The sequence below is a fragment of the Sus scrofa genome, chromosome 9 (assembly GCF_000003025.6).
Source record: "Sus scrofa isolate TJ Tabasco breed Duroc chromosome 9, Sscrofa11.1, whole genome shotgun sequence".
Lineage (NCBI taxonomy): Eukaryota > Metazoa > Chordata > Mammalia > Artiodactyla > Suidae > Sus > Sus scrofa.
The window spans coordinates 83,994,946-84,018,132 of record NC_010451.4 but is presented as its reverse complement, the minus strand read 5'-3'; the positions used below and the strand labels follow the sequence as shown (position 1 = coordinate 84,018,132).

Sequence of the window (23,187 nt, the reverse complement as noted above, 5' to 3'; positions counted from 1 at the left end):
GAGCAGGATTGGGCCTCATGCATAAGCAAAGGGTCTGAGACATCAAGAAATTTTACCCATGTAACTGAAACAATGGAGTTCCCATTGACTGAAATGGGAAAGGGTACAGAATAAAGTTTGGAGAGAAATTTTTTTTTTCTTTTTTGCCTTTTTAGGGCCATACCCGCGGAATATTGAATTTCCCGGGCTAGGAGTCTAATGGGAGCTGCAGCTGCTGGCCTATGCCAGAGCCAGAGCAACACCAGATCCAAGCCACGTCTACGACCTATACCACAGCTTACAGCAACGACAGATCCTTAACCCACTGAGCAAGGCCAGGGATCGAACCTGCAACCTCATGGTTCCTAGTCAGATTCCTTTCCACTGCACCACAGTGGGAACTCCTGGAGAGAAATTTTTGGTGCTCTTAGATCTCCGAATGGAAATGTCAAACAGGCAGACAGATATGTGGTTCTAGAACTCAGGGTGAGGGCAGATATGAATTTGGAAGTGAAAGGCACACCAATGGCCCTTAACACCTCACATAAAATGAGTTCACTAAGGGAGAGAATATATGCAGAGAGGGATGTTTGAACTGGGATCCCAAACCAGTCTGACCCTAAATTCATGTCCTTTAGTATTGACTGTGTACGAATATAACCGCCCCTGTATGTGAATAAAAAAGATATAACATGATTAGCTCTGTTCCGTATAAAGGAGAATCTAGTATAAACTGTTTCATACTGCACTGCCCTTCACACCTAATTTATAATCATTTTTCAAGGTTTCAAGTACCACACAAGCTTTAAAATATTTCTGAACACTTTATCCTGTTATCAGTATTTTCATTGTTATACTGTATTACCTTTTCCTGATTTTTTTAACCAAAAATAAAGAAATAAAAAAAAATTAAAAAAAAAAAAAAAACCTGGAAGTTCCCATCCTGGCGCAGTGGTTAACAAATCTGACTAGGAACCATGAGGTTGTGGGTTCGATCCCTGGCCTTGCTCAGTGGGTTAAGGATCCAGCATTGCCGTGAGCTGTGGTGTAGGTTGCAGACACGGCTTGGATCCCACGTTGCTGTGTCTCTGGTGTAGGCCAGTGGCTACAGCTCCGATTAGATCCCTAGCCTGGGAACCTCCATATGCGGTGAGAGCGGCCCAAGAAATGGCAAAAAGACAAAAACAAACAAACAAACAAACAAAAAAACTGCTTTGAGGAGCCCAGGAATCTGTAGATATGTCTCAAGCACAATAGTGAGGTGATGAGAAGCTGCTAACAGGCTCAGGGTTCTCTCACATTTCAAACAGAGCAATTTTCCTTTCATCTCTTTTTGTTACTGTTCCACTTGAAATTGTCTCAGCTGATATATACATATTTACTTCCAAGAGCAATTAGTTTTAGGTTAACAGAATTCTTTTTTAGTATTTAACCAGAATTTTAAAAATATATGTATTTTTTTTAATTTTTTTATTGTTATTTCCCCAATACATTTTTTTTTCTACCCCACAGCATGGTGAGAACTGTAGGGTAGAAAAAAAAAATTGTATACATAACACATAAAATGTATACATTCTTTTTTCTCCCATTATTATGCTCCATAATAAGTGACTAGACATAGTTCTTAGTGTTACACAGCAGGCTCTCAATGCTAATCCATTCCAAGAGCAATAGTTTACATCTATTAACCCCAAGCCCCAATAGGTCCCAATCCCTCCCCCTACCTCTTGGCAACCACAAATCTATTCTCCAAGTTCATGATTTTCTTTTCTATGAAAAGGTTCATTTGTGCCACATATTAGATTCCAGATATAAGTTTTATCATATGGTATTTGTCTTTCTCTTTCTGACTTACTTTACTCAGTATGAGAGTCTCTAGTTCCGTTCATGTGCTGCAAATGGCATCATTTTTTTCATTTTTATGGCCAAGTAGTATTCCATTGTGGGTATATATACCACCTCTTCCTAATCCAATCATCTGTCGATGGACATTTGGGTTCTTTCTATGTCTTGGCTATTGTGAATAGAGCTGCAATGAACATGCGAGTGTATGTGTCTTTTTCAAGGAAGGTTTTGTCCAGATATATGCCCAAGAGTGGGATTGCTGGGTCATATGGGAGTTCTATGTATAGTTTTCTAAGGTACCTCCATACTCTTTTCTATGGTGGCTGTACCAGGTTACATTCCCACCAACAGTGCAGGAGGGTTCCCTTTTCTCCACACTCCCTCCAGCATTTGTACCTGTGGACTTATTAATGATGGCCATTCTGACTGGTGTGAGGTGGTATCTCATTGTAGTTTTGATTTGCATTTCTCTAATAATCAGTGATGTTTAGCATTTTTCATGTGCTTTTTGGCCATCTGTACATCTTCCATGGAGAAATGTCTATTCAGGTCTTTTGCCCATTTTTCCATTGGGTTGTTGACTTTTTTGCTGTTGAGTTATATAAGTTGCTTGCATATTTTAGAGATTAAGCCCTTGTCAGTTTCATCATTTGAAACTAACAGGGCAACCACAAATCAAAACTGAGCATTACAATCACAAAAACTGAAAAGAAAAGTACTCAAGCATAAAATAAATGGAAACCACCCAACCAAAAAAAGAAAAGATGAAAAGAGATCATAGAATCAACTGGAAAACAAGGTTTAAAATGGCAATAAATACGTGTCTATCAATAATCACCTTAAATGTCCATGGACTGATTGCTCCAGTCAAAATACACAGAGTGGCATATTGGATAAAAAAACAAAAGCCTTCAATCTGCTGTCTACAAGAAACTCACCTTAGAGCAAAGAACACATATAGATTGAAAGTGAGGGGATGGGAAAAGATATTTCATGCCAATGGATAAGAAGGAAAGCAGGAGTTGCAATACTCATATCAGACAAAATAGACTTTAAAAAGAAGGCCATGAGGAAAGACAAAGAAGGACACTATTTACTGGTTAAAGGATCCATTCAAAAAGAGGATATTACAATCATCAATATATATGCCAGTAATATAGGCACACCTAGATACCTCCAACAACTACTAATAGACATAAAAGGAGAAATCAATGGGAATACAATCATAGTAGGATACTTTAACACCCCACTCACATCAAAGGATAGATCCTCTAGATAAAAATATATGTATTTTTATCTCAGTCCTCCCATCCCACTAAAATCTGTAATAAAATGCATGTGATATTTTAGGATGTCAATAAATCAGTTTTCAAAATAAGTGAGTTTTACATCTTGTATTATTATTGTACAAAAGTAACAACTCAAAATTAGTCACGTTAAGATACAGTTGAAAAGAGAATTTAGTGAACTTGAATATAAAATTGATCCATTAGTACTATCTAATCCTCAGATCACATTCAAATTTCACCAATTGTCCCAACATTGGGTCCCAACTGTGCTTCAGACAGGAAAAGAGTGCTGTAAATTTCTGTCTCATGTAAGTGAAGTCCCAAAGTAGGATCTTCAGAACCAGGGCTGATAAGACAGCTGTGGTTCCCAGGCTAGGGGTCCAAACAGAGCTGTAGCCGCCAGCCTATGCCAGAACCACAGCAACGTGGGATCTGAGCCATCTCCGTGACCTACATCACAGCTCATGACAATGCCAGATCCCCAGCCCACTGAGAGAGGCCAGGGATCAAATCCTCAGCCTCATAAATAATAGTCAGATTTATTTCCACCAAGCCACAATGGGAACTTCCTCACTTTTCCTTTTTAAAGAACATATCTTGAGTTTCCAAGGATATTTCTATTTTGATCTGCTTTGGTTGTATAATAAAATACCATAGACTAGATGGCTTAAACAACAGACATTTATTTCTCACAAATCTAGAGGCTGTCAAGTCAAGCACAAGGTGCTAGTAAGTTGAGTTTCATTCTGAGGCTTCCTCTTTTGTCTTGTAGATGGCCACTGTCTCTCAGTGTACTTACGTGAGCTGTCTTTGTTAGTGCACAGAGTGATCTCTCTTTTCTTATAAGGTATTCATCCCATCATGCAGCTCATGACCACCCTTATGACCTCATCCAACATTAATTGCTGCCCAAAGACCCCATTTCCAAACACCTTCACACTAGGAGTTGGTGCTTCTACATATGAATTTGGGGAGACAAAATTCAGTCCATAGCAACTTCCAGTTATATCTTATCAGACAAAATATAGACACATTATTTTCTACTTAAGATATTTATTTGCACTCTTACCTAACAAGACACCAAAAGTTATAGCTTCTCAAAGCTCTTCAAAATAAATATATTTATAAATTCTGCAAGCTTCAGCAACTTCTAAGATGCAGATATAATAGGAGGGGGGTAGTCTTACAAACTTACCCTTGGCCCAGGGTTTTTTGGTTTTTTTTTTACTAAGGATGAAGAGGAATGACATAATTAAGTGACAACTGCAGTCTTGGCTACTAAGATGATGCTTCTTATTTCAGGACTATTAGTGAATTCAGTGGTTGTTCATTTTTAACTTGTTAGACTTGATAATGGCTATGTAGGACTGTAGGTCTTTGGCTCCAAAATCTAAGAACCCTGTCTTTTGGCTCCTGGCACCTAAATTTACTCTCCTGGATTGGCCTTCTTTTTATAATAACAATGTTTAGCAGAATTTTTAAGCTTTTTGAATAAGCATTGAAAAAGATGTCATATTTGCCTGAAATCTTGACATTTCTATATAAATAACACCCTTAAATGATGCCCTAATGCTGGAGTTTTAGTGATTCTGATGTTTAATCACGTATTACTCCTTAAATGGAGATGATGTTAGGTCAGATATTTTATCTTTTAGCATCATTATCAAAAAGGTTCAATTCCATAGTCTCTGACAACTTACAAATAAATATCTTAATTTTCCAACATTTTATTTTTATGTAGTCGTATTTTATAAGGCTAATTTGTGATAAGGGGATATGTGAGGAAGTTTTACTGGTTTGATTTTATTACTTCTATACTTCCATTTTGGGTACTTGATTTATATTATGGTTATTCTAAATACTTTATCTAGTTCTCTCCTATTTTTCTGATCCATTTGATCTAATTATCCATTTACTCACCCCTAAAAATATTTAGATTTTTGTATTTTGAGATCCTCTACAGACTATAATATATTCTAGTGAGATCTGTATTGTCTATAATAATGTTTCCTCAAAACATAAATTTCTGCAGCATGGTACTGACCTTTATTTGATAAATCATAACTATGCCTTCAAATAGTCCAATTAATAAATATTTCTGGAAGGCATTCCAAAATATATTTTCAAATGAATTTTAAAATTTAGCCAAATGAATTTAGTGTAATCTCATGTAATGGTAAACTGAATATTGAATTTGGGAAATATTATCTTAATTAGTGTTTGGGTTCAGATGTTGCATTTTACTAGAAAAATTTATTTACCTTGAGAATCTCAGCTCTACTTAAAAACAAGGAGTAACAGTTCAAATTAAGTGTGAAAATCAAGTAAAATCCACATCTGTTAGCCTTTTTGCATGCAAAAACATTAGGAGCTATATCTGATTTTGTAATAGAATGAGAAAGAAAGGAAACTGAAAACTAGTCTTCAGAGGTGTATATTGGTGTTTCTCAAGTTTAGCTTTCAGTGGGGGGTCGGGGAGAATACATACCACAAGTTTATAGCACAATGGCTTAACCTAGTAGGCAGTCTCCATGTAGTAATGGATTGAGCACATGGAGTTCTGGGGAGAAGAGCTGGCAAGTTACTAGAGATCCAGCTCATCCATCTCATCTCTCAACTGAATGAGAGACAAATAAGTTACAGAAACCATGTGCCCACTTTACAAGGAGAAGTAAAAGAGTCAGAAATGTAATGAGAACAATTTAGATAAGAGTAGAAGAATTAAGGAGTTCCTGCTGTTGGCTCAGTGGGTTATGAATCAGATTGCAGAGACTGGTTGCTGCGGAGGTGCATGTTTGATCCCTGGCTAGGGCGGTGGGTTAAAGGATCCTGTGTAGGTCACAGCTGTGCCTGGCATCCAATCCCTGGCCCTGGAATTTCCATTTACCTCCAGTGCAGCTGTGTAAAAAAAAAAAAAAAGAGTAGAAGAATTTAGAATATTTTATTCAACCTTCTCATATATAGTGAAGATTTCAACAATTTCTCTGTGCCTATACTCATTAGAAAAATGGCATTTCACAAGAATTGGATGAAAATAAGTTGGTAGAATATTTTTAACATCCAGTTTAAACAAAGAAAAGGAAGAGCATGATAAGGTGAAATAGTTATTTTGAATCATTTCATTAAATATTTAAGGATACTTTATAGGGGAGAAATAATAGCAATAAAGGACACTTTAAATCTACTTTCAAAAGCAGACTGATATGAAATAGTTCAACTTAATACTTAGAGGACTGTATTAGTTGCATACTTGTGTTATCAAAATAATGCTTTATCAAATTATGTTTCAATGGAAGATGCATAGGTATACATTGACTAGGAATACTTTTATTTAAAAGAGATTGTCTCTTAACACTGAAGTTAAGTAAAATACAACTCTTCTCTTTTTCCACTCTATCAAAAACAATTTCTGCCCCCATCACTAAAGTGCTACCACCTTGGCTGCTTTATTTTTGTTTATGATACTTTTCACTATAAATATGTACTTATTTGTTTGTTTATTGTATGTTTCTTTACCAGAATGTAAGCATCACTAGGGCAGGCACTGGGTTTTTTTTACATTGGAAATATGTAGCAATAAAAACAGTGCATGGCATAGAGAGACACAATCAATTTAATGTATCTGTTTAGCAAATAAACTAGACTAACTGGCACTCTACTACCCAAGCCAGAAAAGACAGCTTTCAGGAAATATTGCGTAGATGGAGACTGAGGTCAAAAGTGACCTCGAAACTCTTATTTATTTATTTATACATTCATTTATTAAAATATAGTTGATTTACTGTGTTGTGGTTGTCTGAGGTGTACTGCAAAGTAATGCAATCATATAAAATTTTTTTCATATTCTTTTCCCTTATAGGTTATTACAAAATATTAAGTATAGTTCCATGTGCTTTGTAGTAGGTCCTTGTTATTTACCTATTTTAAAAATAGTAGATTCTAGCTCACAAATGATTGGGACAATGGATTCCAAACATTCTACAAAGCTCTAAAGTAAGGATCATCTCTAAAAATAAGGCTTACTGTAATTGCATCTCTCTTTTCTTCTAATCTTTTTTCCCATTATATTCTGCTTTATCCTGGGTGGTTGAGTCACTGTCCTGTAAACTGTACCTATTGTTTCCATCCTATATCTGTTCAGAGGTTATTCCCTTTTCATAGATGCCTTCCCCTTTGCCATATCCCTAGCTTTTTGCTCCCTCTCTTAGAGGAGTGGGTGTTCCTGTTGATGTATATGGAGTCAAAGCATAGATTTTGATTTAATTACTAACTAGATCTATCTATTATCTGTTTACCTACATTATAGAACAAAAGAACCATATTTTTGAATTGGCTAATTAGCATTTCATTACTTAGAAATAATAGGAGGTTCTCTTTATGTATAATGTAAATAAGTTGTGCATATGTTAAACTCTTCTCTAGATCACTCCTGTTCCTGGTACTCATCCACTTTTAGTTTTCGTGAACCCCAAAAGTGGTGGGAAGCAAGGAGAACGGTATGTTATTTATTTATTTATTTATTTTGTCTTTTTGCCATTTCTAGGGCCGCTCCTGCAGCATATGGAGGTTCCTATGCTAGGGGTCTAACAGAGCTGTAGCTGCAGGACTTCGCCAGAGCCACAGCAACGCGGGATCTGAGCCACATCTGCAACCTACACCACAGCTCACAGCAACGCCAGATCCTTAACCCACTGAGCGAGGTCAGGGATCGAACCTGCAACCTCACAGTTCCTAGTCAGATTCATTAACCACTGTGCCATGATGGGAACTCCAAACTGTATGTTTTTTAAAATTAGGTTTATTTACTATGTCATATATCTGTAAAAAGATAATCTAAAGTTATGGTGTAAAAACATTTAAAAATATTATCCCTCATAGTTTATTAATTTTAATGTGAAATAAATGTATCTATATGTAACACTGCATATTGATATGATCTGTTCTTGTTTTTACAGTTGAAAATTTAATATTAATAATAGCCTTTTATAAATATTTCATTATCATATCTCAGGTATCTAAATTCTTTTCCCCTTGCCTACCACCCCTAGCCATTAACAAAGAGCTTTGCATACAACATGGCTCCATAAATACTGTTGAATGAAATTGGTTCTCTAAATGGGCAACAAAGTGACTTCAGGTAAATTATCACCCAGCAGTGAGAAACAGAATTTATATCCAGCTTCTAGACAAAATCTATTATAATGATTTTCTGCATGCCCTTCTGGGGAACACAATGCCATATATCCTGGAGAAGTACATTATATTTAATCTGAATAATAATGGACAGCATTTTTGGGCATCTCAGTGTTCTTATGAACAACGTAATATTTTCATTTTTGTAAAATTAATGATTAAATCATAATATTCAATAAAAAATCTGAAAATCACCATGTTGGAGAGTAAATCTTATGTTCTTCTATGAAGGAGTGTCATAAACAAACACACAGTTGTACTTACCTTAATAATTTCTAGAACTCTTTACTAATTCCAGCCAAAAAATGAGTGATCAGATAAAAGCACTGCACAAACACTATGATAATAAAACAGAAATTTCCATTGCAACTTCACCACATAATATAATTGAAACTTTCCATGAATGATAGAATTTTTAAAAGTAATTTCTTTTCCTACCATTTAAGTTTCCAGCTTTATTTCAGTGAAATAAAGAATGGTGATTTTCCATTTAACCAAATACTATTTGTTTATCAAGTTTTCTCTTTAATCAACAAATAGTTATATTTTTAACTCTGATAAACATGGCAGCAATTATTTTAAATGACTAGTCTCTTAATATTATAGAATATTTGCAATGCTTTATTACAGAGAATAGTCACCTCACTTTTAGAGATATAAAATGGTAATTAAATAATGATGCTAAAATTAGTTTCTCCTTTACTTCTCATACTTTATTAGTTGTGTATGTTATGGATATCTTGAAAAGAAGTAAACTCCCTATAAAGCCTTAGATGAGACTTAATTTTATATTGAAAATTAGAAACAAGTGAAGTATCAAGTGAAAAATATATATTTCAAATGGAAGCATTCCCCTCAAATCAAGATAATGTTAATCATGTAGAATTACCTTTAAATGTTTACCCTAATCCCCTTCTCCTAGTACAAAATAATTTTCTTTAAATTAAAAAAATAAGTAGATACAGTGAAGTCATTAGTAAATTAAATTTAATGGGGCAAGGGAGGATATTTGAATGTTCCTATATGCACACCCACTTATGTTTTATCCTTTATACATTAACAGGGACATTTCAAAGTCAAAACAATTGTCAGTATGTTTAAAGGAAATCTATTATGAATGCAATCATGAATTTTCCTGAATGCGTGAGGCATCTTTCACAAATAATGGAATTCTCTTTAGGGTTTTCCTTTCAAAACATTTGGGCTTTTTTTCTTCGATGCATTAGATAAGCAGAAAAAGGTCACAGAATTATATATTCATCCAAGTTAGTTTCTCTTACCAGTCACCAAGGTGAAAATGTTTACACATCATTTAGACAGCAACACCTGAGGGAGTCCAGACTCTTCTGGGAACTGCGAATGAGACACAATACACAGTCATACAGGGAGGCAGACACATAAGTAGATTTACTTCAATATCCCAAGTAAAATCTAAGCTAGGAATGTTTAAAATAAAGGTGCTGTGAAAGTTACAAAAAAGAAATAACTAGCTCCGAAGATTCAGATGTCTAGCTTTTGAGCTGGTTCTGATATAAGTAGATGTTTGCCAGGTGAAAGAAGAAAAAGACAAATTTTGGGGGATGGTGTGGTGTTTTTTAGGGAATCAGGAGATATTCACAAAGTTAAACATATAAAGGAAGGGAGGAGAAAGGTGAGACATTCTATTTTAAATATAATAACATTTTATATTATGAGTAACTTGACACCGTCAAGAACTTTTTAACATAAGAACAACACAACGGTACTTAAATAGAAATATAGAAGAAAGCTGAATAGGCAAGGCTTGTACAGAGCTAGGGAGAGAACTTGAAATCCTGAAGTGAGGCACGGAGATGGAATAGCCAGGTATGACAGACAGCACCCAGTTAGAAGGCACAGGATTGTCTGCTCTTCAGGTTCAGGTGCTAGGGAAAAGGAGGTACTGAGAATGACTCTAAGATCACTCTTGAGGCAGTAGGTGATGCAATTACTTAAGGTCTAAAATATGAGGGTATTATACAAGGAGATGGGAGGGTATAAGTAGATAATATGTGGTGAATGTGGGGAGTTTCTCTCAATAAACCTAATATAAATGTGTTTTTAAAATATATTCTCACATGCATGTAAAAACTAACTTAAAAAAAAACAAGTATACCTCTTCACTTTTAATGCTTTGTCTCAGAATTCTTAGACAGGATTTGTGTGTACTCAGAAACATTTATCTTGCATTTGTTATACAAAGATTGGTTTCTTTAAAAAAAAAAGATGAATTGTTTCATATGTGCCTGTTGAAGTAGTTTAGCAATTTTGTGAGTTAACTAATCAAGACTATAGTTTATGTGAAATAATTAGGCAGCCGAGGTCACAGTCTTGGTTTATATACATACATACAAAGTGCACAGTCCCATTTTATATGTGGGATAGTTTGCTTTCATCTCTATTAGGTTGGCCCAATAACCTGTACATTTCACAAGAGAAGATACTTAATTTTATACTGATATTTTAAAATATGTATTTGAAATATGCTAGATAATATTCAAAAGCAGGATAGGGAATGTTCTAAATGCTTGTGCATATTTAGAATGCAAATATCATTATTTATAATTTTCAAGCTGTATTGCCTTTGTAATGGGTACAAAACCTCTTTTTAAAAAGAACCTTGATCCTATTGAGCTGTTATACATTTCTAATATTATTAATGCAAAATTTATCATATATATTTAATTATAATCATATATGTAATATAACATTAAGGGTGCTATTTATTTGCAAATTTAGAGGTATCACTTAATTTTTCTTTCTTCCCTATTTTCATTTTCATAGAATTTACAGAAAATTCCAATACCTATTAAATCCTCGTCAGGTTTACAGCCTTGCTGGAAATGGACCAATGCCAGGGTAAGTCTAAATATGATATCACTACCATTAACTCATTTAATACTAATTAATTGAATAAGCAGCCTGGCATAACTAGAAATAATGTTATTGGAATACAGCAGCCAGATTAGTATGCAAAATACATTGAATATCAGCTACATTAGAGAAACTAATGTAGATGCTCTTTTTCATACTCTTCCTCCTCCTAATAATAATAATAATTATTATTATTATTATCATGCTGCAAACATACATATACATGAGTTGGATGCTTAAACTGTTAAACCATCTATCTGTTTGAAGAACTCCTCTCCTCTCTTTTCCTTTCCTTATTAAATATAGAAAATAGATGTACTACAAAGTAAAAAAAAAAAAAAGCTCATTAACAAATAATGGAAATCATAATATGATTTTTTCATTTACTACTTACAATATCCAATAAATATCACTCTCTTTTAAGATATGTTATTAATAGGCAAGATGTAGTAAAATAAAATTCTTTTTCAAAAGATACCATACACTTTTGATGTTATAAGTATGCACTGAATTAAATTGTCATGAATTTGGCCTCGTTAACTAATTAGTGTCATTTTCTACTGACCTGTTTTCTGTCAACATGATAGTAAACATTAGACCAGATGAAGTAGAGAAGAGCTTCATTTTTTTAAAAAATCAATATAATTAAAAATGAGTCTTCTAGGTTATTCTCAGAAACTAGGAACCAAAAGTTAAAATTGTCTTTTAAATGTTCAGAATAAAATTGATGCTATCATATCTCATGTTAGGTAAATATAAATAACATGCAATTAATTAGCACTGGCTCCCACAGTTATATTCATCTTTCTCTCCCTTTCCCTGCTACCTGTTGTCCAGGGCCAGTGTCCAAATGCTAGGTAGGAATCTGTGGAGCCTGCTGACTGTAGAAGGTAGACTCACCATAGCTATTTAGTTCAGAACACAGCCTTTTCAAACTCCAGACTCTGCATTGTAGAGGATCGTGTTGGCATCATTAGCTAGGTGAGCTGCATCCAGGAAGCCCCAGTCTAGATAAAGACAAGCAAGATAAAGACAAGCAAGAGTAAGGTCTTGATATGAACACAGAAACTCAGTCCAGGTGATTCTTTTTCTTATTCTTTAATATTCTCTGAACTTCAAAGAAGAAGCTCTTATTCTGCACATTTAAGGGATTGTACATTAAGACGTTTAGCCTTTCCAAGACCTCTGTAGCTCCACTAGATCAAGTAAATCCAGGATTTTCTTATATTTTATAGTTAAACTAAATGCCTACTGATTCTGCTAACCACAACCTTTCAGTTTAATCTCCCTGTGTCTTCATGATCCTCTTTATGAAAGGAAGAAATAGTACCTGCCTCATAGGATAGTTATGAAGTTAAGTAAGATCATGCTTATGGAGCATATAAAAATGGTGCTTATGACATAATATGTCCTTGATTAGTGTAGTTTTAGTAATATGAATTAATAATTAATAATAATATCACTTTGTAACTCTATGTAAATATTCTATAATGACATTGATTTTTAGCCTTGCTTTCTCATTTCATTTTTCCTCCTCCACTTAAATAAGTATTACATGTTTCCTTTTACTCTTTCAATGTTAGCCATCCTATTACCTACTCTATTTTAATATAATAAAAAATAAAAGCAATGTATGTACTTGTAAAATTCCACATTACAGTGACTATTACTTACAAATTAGGCTAAGGGCCCCATTTTAAGCACTACCCCCTATTAGGGAATATTATTGCAAATTTTTTGTGTGTATCCTCTAAGCACTTCTATAAATACAAAAACTAATGTGGGTGTATAATGTATTCATGAATATACAGTGTATTTATATATAGATACACACGTGCATGTTGTGTAAATTTTTTTGTATAACTTACAGTATAGTTTTTATTGCTCTGCAGCTTTTCTTAACTCAAAAGCATATGGTAGACATTGTTTCGAGGTAGTAGATATTGATCAGTTTCATTATTTTTAAGAGCTACACAGTATTCCATAGTTTCATTAGCTATTCTGTTATTGGTAATTATTTAGATTGCTTGAACTTTTAAATTATTACTGTATGTGCTAAATTAATGCCTATCAGTGTATCTGTTTTTAGAAACATATCCAAGTATTTTCAATTTTAATTATCAGAAATTGCCAAATTATTGTACAAAAAGTTTGTGTCGAATGATAATCCCAACAGCAGTGCGTAATGGCTTATTCTCTACAATCTCATTTAAAGTGGCTATCTTCAGTAATTTTTATTTTTTTCAAATGTACTAAGTGATTATATATCATTATCATTTTTATTTGCACGACTAATCAATTATGAAGTTCAATATGGCATTAGTTAAATTGATGTTCCTATAAACAAAAGAAATATACTCTGGCTTGTGATCCAAAGAGTTTATGAAGTTGCTCCTGGGATTAACAGAAAAATGGAGAATCACGTTTCAGAAAAGGTAGGGAGTAGGAAAATTTGAGGAAACTCTGACTAAAAACACAAAGTCCACAGGAGTTACTGCTAGGAGAAGTTGATCCCAGTTGCTTCTAGTGGTCTTATTTCTCTATCAAAGATTCTTATCCAGAGAAGTATATTTATTAGTCTCTCCTGTTTCCCAGCCCACAGGGGAGACTATTTTGGAAAGGGGCATCTTGACTAATGATCCTGTCAAGGAGCATTAGTTTGTTTCCTCAGAGCCAAAGGAGGATGCTGTAACCTGAGATGAAAGATTAATTCTTGGAGTTCCCACTGCCGGCCAATGGGATCAGTAGCATCTCTGCAGTGCCAGGATGCAGGTTTGATCCCTGGCCTGGCAAAATGAGTTAAAGGACCCTGCGTTGCCGTACCTGTGGCATAGGTCACAACTTCAGCTTGAATCTGTTCCCTGGCCCGGGAAGTCCATGTGTTGCAGGGTGGCCAAAAAAGAAAAATAAATAAATAAAGATGGAAATTTTGGTAGGAATATGCAATAGGTGTTCATCACTGTTCAACCATTGTGCTTTCCAATATCCTTTCTTCTCTGAACATAAAAATTAAAAAAAATACTAATCAACTATTGCTATTACTAAATATGTAACCAAAAATACACATCTTCCTAAAATGTAGACAGCCCAAAGTTTTACATACTTAATATATCCATCTTCAAGTCCTGATTCTCTGAAACATCTCTGGAGATAACTATTTTCTCCTTTCTCTTCATCCATTTCATCTCAATATACAGCAGTGTAATGAGAAAATTATATATTTAACTACAAAAATGAATTTCATAAAATGATATATGTAATAACACAAAGTATAAAACACATGTAGAGTCTGTAGTCTTAGTTTTGCTACTAGTTTAAAGGTGTAGCTGAAACATAAAACATTTCTAAACTTCTCAGAAATGTTTCCCCAGTGCAGTGACTCAAATATTTTCCTGTGATTGGTCTGGTCTGGTATTATGGTAATTCTGCTTGTATGGGGCTGAATTAGCTTCTCATTTACCTTTAGTGATAGGCGTGGTAGTACATGACAGTATTAGTGCTATTTATCAAATATTTCCAGGTCTCCTCCCAGGCACTTGATTTTGATTTTAGTCCTTTACCCTCAGTATTGAGTAGCCTTGTGTCGCTCTCTCTCAGTCTGCTGTGGGCAGAAAGCAAAATTTCCAGTTTTTCTTTTCCTTTACCACAGTGACAAGCAGTATTAAATTTTGGCCTTTTGGATCACAGAGTAAAAACAGGGAGAGAAAGCCCCCCACCCCTTACCCATGATCCCCATAGAATGAATAATAAATAAGCCTCTGTAACGTATGCCACTAAGATTTTGGCTTGTTTACATATATTCATTACAACTAAACCAATGAATGATTGGGGTAGAGATCCAGTTAGTATCCCCTATTCCCATTGTAGGGAAGCAAATATATTATTTCTCCTTGGGAGTCAATCACTTATGACAGTTAGCTTCATAAATGTCTTTTTGCTTATATGTCTAGTGCTATGAAGAGCCTCAAAAGGTCCAAATGTCATTGTTGGCCTCTAATTCAATGAAACCTCTATTGTTTCATATCCTAGCATTCCTCCTTTTTGTTAAAATTTCTATACCACATGAGTGCAGAACCAAAAGGAAGTGAATCAAAATACTTGAAAGTGAATGTATTAGTCAGTGTGCTTCAGGAAACAGAACCAGTAATGTAATGTATAGAGAGAGTTTTATTACCAGGAATTGGCTCACATGTTAATTGAAGCTGATAAATCCAAGCCTATAGAGCTGATGTTCCAGTTTGAGTCCAAAGGCTGGCAAGCTGCTGTAGAACTAGGAAGGATCAGTGTAATAGTTGAAATGTGATCAGGCTAAAGCATTCTCTCTCTCTTGGGGTCTGGTCAGGCTTTTGCTCTATCAGGCCTTCAACTGATTGGATGGGGGCCACCCACATTAAGGAGACCAGGCTGCTTTACTCAGTTTACACATTTAAATGTTAATCTAAATATTATCCACAAATACACTCACAGAAACACCTGAAATAATATTTGATCAACTATCTGAGAATCTGTGGCCCAGCCAATTTGAGCCAAAGATTTATAGTGAGTATTGAGTATAATTCTAAGTTTTGTCACCAAAGCTTTACATTTGGGCTCCAGAATTATGTTTTATGAATTAGGTAATGCAGCATCATATAATTCAGAGTATGTGATACAGTTGTTTATAGTGTACCATTTAAGTGCTCCCACTGATTCAGTGACTGAGTCTTTAGTAGGCTATTTTAGTGTCCTATGGACAACTGCTCTTCATAATAAAACATTACAAGAAGGCTTTTAAATCCCAGGGGTATCATCCCACGGTCTTTCTTCCTTCTTTATGAAAGGCATTCCTTGAAAGGAAACAGCATTAAGTGAGACACTATCACAGTGTCTAAGGCATTCACTAAGTCAATTGCTATGGCCATTGACAAAGGCATACTAATGGGAAGGAAAAGTAAATCCAATTGCTAGAACAAATGTTCAGTTAGTGAGGACAAATGGCTGCAGTTTCAATATGGAAAGGGTCCAGTGAATTTAGACTACTCCTAAGTAGCTGGCTTAGTTTCCCTTGAGTTAGAGTAAGATATTAGAGTCACTAATTGGTTCCTTTGATGACAATTGAGTACTCCGGAGACAGTAACAACTCTTCTTGAAGATAAATTCATGATGTCAATCTCTTCTGAAGCTTCCAACTCTACCAACATGAGCATGAGTATTTTGGACACTCACTGGGAGTGATTAAGAAAAAACAAACTGGCATTTCTTTGGAGCAGTTATAGTCCCAATTATAGGCCTATTCTGAGAAATTCACTTATATAAATTTTCCTTTCATCACTATTTCTCCATTCTTGGCCTTTCCATGTCCTTAATAGTGTGAGCCATATTTATTAGTCAGTGGTATTTAATGGGTGCATTTCCTAAACTCTAACTATGTCTCTGTCCAGAAAAGGTAGACAGGAAATTTTATTGCTTGAAATACTGCCCACTAGTCAAACGGCATTCTTTCCTGTCTTCAAATTATTCCCAGTATACTTCTACTGCCACAGCTATCTACTTCCAGCTACTTTTGATACATCATGGAGAGACACTGGTAAATCAGTCTCTTCTTCCTTAAAAAGTGAGACTGTAGAAATCCCTGTGAGGACATAAACGTGGGTTGAAGGAGGGGTTGGGAGTATAGCAAGGTTCAGAATCTCTGTAGGGTTGGGGCCAGGCATTTCAATTTCTTTATTTTTTTTTTTGAATTTTTAAAATGATTTTTATTTTCTTCCATTATATTTGGTTTACAGCATTTTGTCATTTTCTACTGTACAGCAAAGTGACCCAGTCACTCCTATATATACATTCTTTCTCTCACATTATCCTCCATCATGTTCCATCACAAGTGACTACATATAGTTCGCTGTGCTATACAGCAGGATCTCATTGCTTATCCACTCCAAATGCAATAGTTTGCATCTATTAACCCCAGTCTCCCAGTTGCACTCTCTCCTCCTCCCCCGGCAACCATAAGGCTGTTGTCCAAGTCCATGAGTTTCTTTTCTGTGAAAAGCTTCATTTGTGCCATATATTAGATTGCATATATGTGACATCACATCATATTTGTCTTTTTCTTTCTGACTTACTTCACTTGCTATGAGAGTCTCTAAGTTCTATCCATGTTGCCGCAAATGGCATTATTTTTTATTCTTTTTTATGGCTGAGTAGTGTTCCATTGTGTGTGTGTATATATATATATATATATATATATACACCACATATATATGTATATATATACCACATATATGTGTGTGTGTGTGTGTGTGTGTGTGTGTGTGTGTGTGTACACACACATATATACACCACATATATATATACCACATCTTCTTAATCCATTCATCTGCCAGTGAACATTTAGGTTTTTCCAGGTCTTGGCTATTGTGAATAGTGCTGCAGTGAACATACGGGTTCATGTATCTTTTTCAAGGAAAGTTTGTCTGTGCCCAAGAGTGGGATTGCTGGGTCATATGGTAATTCTACATTTAGTTTTCTGAGGTATTTCCATACTGTTTTTCATAGTGGTTGTACCAATTTACATTCCCAACAAAAGTGTAGGAGGGTACCCTTTTCTCCATACCCCCTCTAGCATTTATTATTTGTTGACTTGTTAATGATGGCCATTCTGACAGAAATGAGGTGGTACCTCATTGTAGTTTTGATTTGCATTTGTCTAATATAATTAGTGATGTTGAGCATTTTTTCATGTGTTTGTTGTCAATCCATCTGTATATCTTCTTTGGCGAGATGTCTATTCAGGTCTTTTGCACATTTTTTAATTAGGTGGGGTTTTTTGTTTTTTGTTTTTTTGCTGTTGAATTGTATCAGTTGTATGTCTATTTTAGAGCTTAAACCCTTGTCAGTTGCATCATTTGAAAGAATTTTCTCCGATTCTGCAGGTTCTTTTTTTTTTTTTAATGGTTTCCTTTGTTGTGCAAAAGGTTATCAGTTTAATTAGGTCCCACTGATTTAAAAGCTCCTCAGTTGATTATGTGGAACCATCATGAAGAACCACTTATTTAGTAAATCAATTACTATATAATAGGTATTACAGACTATATTGATATGCTATAATTAAAATAACTTCCCCACTAAATTTATAAAGATCACTTTGTTTTTTTATGGCCAAACCCATGGCGTATGGAAGACCATGGTCAGGGCTTGAACCTGAGCCACAGCTGCAACCTACGTCATAGCTATGGCAATGCTGGATCCTTTAACCCACTGTGCCACAGTGGGAACTCCAATAACTACTTTAAATTCTTAGACAACCAGGAGACTATTTCACTACCATTTTTACAGGCTGCCTCCTATGGATGAATCAGCAACCTAACTTGATCTTAGTGTCTCAAAGATCAAAATTCAGATTCAGGTTCTAGAGAAGTATCCCAGAGGCCCAGATTTGGCCACATGCCTATCCCAATCTTTGGGTCAATACAGTTGATGTCTTTGTTTGATATACCTACCAAAACTGTATTCAGCAGTATATTTCCTTACAATCATGTAAGGCAAAAACAACAGATGCATTTTTCTTATATATAGTAAACTTTTGATTCCTTATGTAAAGCATATATTCTTTTGTTTGCCCATTTTTATTTTGATTTGTCTTTTTCATGTTCATTTTAAAATCTCATTGTATAAATATTAACAGTATCATTTTCTGTATGTTGCTAATGTTTTCTTCTAGTTTGTTCTATGGGCTTTCAGTTTATGTATTTTCTTTTTTGTCCATATACTCATGTAAAATTTTCATCTGCTAATTCTACAATGAATAATTTTTTGATTTTATGTCTTAGTGAAGCCTTTCCTCAAGCCAAAATTACTGAAATATTCTCATACATCTTTTATAAATTTTACATTTGATTTAAATTTCTAACCTTTAATCTTTAAAGATTGCATTTTTTAAAGAGATACATTGATAAGATGAGGTAGGGATGGAACTTTTTCTCTCAGATTGAAATTTAGTTGCCCCCACAAAAGCTGTTTGATTAGCCTATGCCTAACCACTGATTTGATGTACTTTATATATTTTGAAATAATGTTTATGTTAGACTTTCTCCCTTTCCTTTGCTTCATTGATATATTTGTCAATTTTCAGTATAGACTACTTTATATATTATAACTCCCTAATTATTCCCTCAATATTTAAAAAAATTATTTTAATTTAATTTTAATTTCTTTAAATTTTTTATTATAGTTAACTTACAGTGTTCTGTCAGTTTCTGTTGTATAGCAAAGTAACCCAATTTTACATATATTACAAGAATGTATATATATATATACATTCTTTTTCTCATATTATCTTCCATCATGTCCTATCACAATTGATTAAATATCATTCCTTCTGCTGTACAGCAGGATTTCATTTCTTATCCACTCCAAATGCAACAGTTCTCATCTACTAAACCCAAACTCTCAGTCCATCCCACTCCCCCCACCACTTGGCAACCAAAAGTCTATTCATGAGTTTGTTTCTTTTCTATTAGTAGGTTCATTTGTGCCATATATTAGATTCCAGGTATAAGTGATATCATATGGTATTTGTCTTTCTCTTTCTGACTTACTTCATTTAGTATGAGTCTCTAGTTCCATCCATGTTGCTGCAGATGACATTATCTTGTTTTTTATGACTGAGTAGTATTCCATTGCATATACATACCACATCTTCTTCATCTGTTCATCTGTCAATGGACATTTAGGTTGTTTACATGTCTTGGCTATTGTAAATACTGCTGCAATGAACATACGAGTGTGTGTAGCCATTGGTCTCTATGTCTGTTTTTGTACAAGTACCACACTGTCTTGATTACTGTAGCTTTGTAATATTGTTTGAAATCTGGAAGAGTTATGTCTCCTGCTTGTTTTTGTTGTTGTTGTTGTTGTTGTTTTCCCTCAGGATTGTTATGGCAAATCTGGGTCTTCTATATTTCCATATACATATTTGGATTGTTTGTTCTAGTTCTGTGAAAATTGTCATAGGTTATTTGATAGGGATTGCATTGAATCTGTAGATTGCTTTTTAACAATATTAATTCTTCTAATCCAGTAGCACAGAATACCTTACCATTTATTTGAATCCTCCTTAAAGTCCTTGATAAATGCTTTATAATTCTCAGCATATGTCTTTTACCTTCTTGGTCTGGTTTATTCCTAGGTATTTAATTCTTTTGAGTTAAATCTTAAAGGTATTGTATTTTATATTCCTTTTCTAGTGTTTTATTATTAATATATAGAAATGCAGCTGACTTCTGAATATTAATCTGATATCCTGCTACTTTGCTGAATTTATTGATCCATTCAAGTAGTTTTTGGGTGGAGGTCTTAGGTTTTCACCTGCATAGAGTAACAATTTTAATCTCTTCTTTTCCAAGTTGGATGTTTTTCATTTCGTTTGTTTCACTGATTGCTGTGGCTAGGACTTCCAATACAATGTTGAATAAAAGTGGTGAAAGTGGGCATCCTTGTTTCCTTGTTTTGTTCCAGTTTGAGCACGAAGGCTTTCAGCTTTTCTCTGTTGAGTATTATACTGGATGTGGGTTTGTCAAAAATGGCTTTTGTTATGTTGAAAATTTTAGTGGAGTATATGTTGTACTAGGTTCAAGTGTACAGCAGAGTGGCTCCATTATACATATACATATATCCATTCTTTTTTCCCACAAGGTTACTCTAGAATGTAGAGTAAATTTCCCTGGGCTATGAAGTAGGTTCTTTTGCATCAATTTTGTTAGATTCCTCATATAAATGATATCATATTATATTTATCTTAATCTGACTTATTTCACTTAGTATGATAATCTGTTAGGTCCATCCATGTTGCTGAAAATGGCATCATTTCATTCTTCTTTATGGCTGAGTAGTGTTCTATTATATATACCTTCATCTATAGTTATATATATATATATATATATATACCACATCTTCCTAGTCCATTCTTCCATGTCTTAGCTATTGTAAATAGTGCTTCAGTGAACATTGGGGTGCATGTATCTTTTTGAATCATACAACTTTATATCAAAAAAAGCAACCCCATCAAAAAATGATATGAAGATCTAAACAGACATTTCTCCAAAGACAGACAGATGCCAAAAGTACCTGAAAAGATGCTAGACGTCACTTATTATTAGAGAAATACATATCAGAATTATAGTGAGGTGTCACCTCACGCCAGTCAGAATGGCCATCATCAAAAATTTGACAAAAAATAAATGTTAGAGATGGTGCAGAGAAAAGAGAAACCTCCTACACTGTTCATGGAAATGTAAATTGATGCAGCTACTATGAAGAGCAGTATGGAGATTCCTTAAAGAATTCAGTAGAAAGGTGTTCCCACTGTGGCTCAGCAGGTTATGAACCCAAGTAGTATCAATGAGGATGCAGGTTTGATCTCTGGCCTAACTCAGTGGGTTAAGGATTCAGTGTTGCCTTGAGTTGTGGTGTAGGCTGCAGATGTGGCTTGGATCCTCTGTTGCTGTGGCTGTGGCTTAGGATGGCAGCTGAGGCTCCAATTTGACCCCTATTCTGGGAATATCCATATGCTGCAGAAGTGACTCAAAAAAGCAATTAAAAACAATTCAATAGATCAATACCTTATGACTCAGCAATCCCACTGCTGGCCATATATTCAGGGAAAACCATAATGTAAGAAAATATTCTCTCAAAATTCAGTGACATTTATTCTCCTCGGTGTGTTATTATCTCAAGTTTTTAAAACATGAATTTGAATGTGATTGTATTGAATTTCTAGTTTTCACCTTGATCACTATAGAATGCTCTTTTTCCCTGATTCCACTTCCCATGCTGTATGCCCAGTGGTAGACCTATACTTCACTTATGTTTGAGAAGCTCTTCCTCTGTTTTTATCCAGGAGGCAAATGTCATAGATAGCTGCTCCGAAACGGGACTCTGGGCAGGCTATGCTGTAATCCTTCACTTAATCTCTTGGTGGACCTGGTCACTTGTTGTAACTCCTCCCATTCCTGTTTCTGGCCGTGACCTCCTTAATCCTGGTTCAGCTGGGAACTTGCCTTTTGCAGCAGTTCCCTTTCAGTGTTATGCTTTCCAAGTTCTATTCTGCAAGGTCTCTTTACTAATCTAATACCCATTGTGATTTAATTTAATTTCTATTTTGGTTTTACTTTTATAATACTACTGTAGGTATACTTTTTTAAAAGTAAATATTTTATCTGCCACCTTCATCTTGCCGTTATTCATTCTTTTAATTTCCTTTTTCTCCTCTTTTCCTCTTTGCTATACCACATTTTTAAATCTTTTTGTATGCATCTCTTTTCTTATCCTATCTTTCTTTTTTTCTTACATATGCTTATAGAATAGAAGCTTTTCTCAATGTATTGAATCTCTCCATATCTCTTGTGTGAGTTATCTAGTAAATACCAAAACTCTTTGGTCACTTCACTTTTTATCCTTATTTTCAATACAGAAACACTTTTGTGTTTATTTTCATTGTATCTTCTTACATAAATTCTCTCACTCTTAAGACTGTTTAAAGATGTCTGAAATGAAAGGCTATATCATATATAAGTTGTTTTTTCCTGATGAAGCATATTGTGATATAACTGAATAGATTGCATAGAGGTATAAATTAGTTGCAAAAAATTAACCATAAAATATATATTTCTTACTGGTCTTCAAAAAATGAGTTTTATCTCTCCTTCACAACATTAAAATAAATATGCACATCTTAAGCTGTTATACCAACTGCATATGCTAATGTGACTTATGCAAAGTTAATATCAAGTTTCTTGTATACTTGTAATATTGGTTGTTCCCTTCTGACTGTAAGCTTCATAAAAGTACAGATGGCTGATTCTCTATTATCTCTAAAATATTTAACTAACAAATAACAAGTATTTATTGAATTAAAAAATACACATGATAAATATTTTTAAATTATGTAAATTGTTTTCCAGATTGTTTAGCATAGTTAGGTAAAATGAAGTGTTTGTAAAATAGGTGCTTT

At 34.4% G+C, this 23,187-nt stretch overlaps 1 protein-coding gene across 22 annotated transcripts in view; it reads left to right on the top strand.

The window, feature by feature from the left end:
- DGKB (diacylglycerol kinase beta) overlaps positions 1–23,187 on the top strand; it is a 786,786-nt gene that overhangs the window by 340,580 nt on the left and 423,019 nt on the right. For all 22 annotated transcript variants that reach the window (XM_021102444.1, XM_021102447.1, XM_021102453.1 and 19 more), the window contains 2 exons: positions 7,536–7,609; positions 11,109–11,183. In XM_021102444.1, the coding sequence (XP_020958103.1) occupies positions 7,536–7,609; positions 11,109–11,183 (149 nt within the window). The remainder of the gene's footprint in view (positions 1–7,535; positions 7,610–11,108; positions 11,184–23,187) is intronic.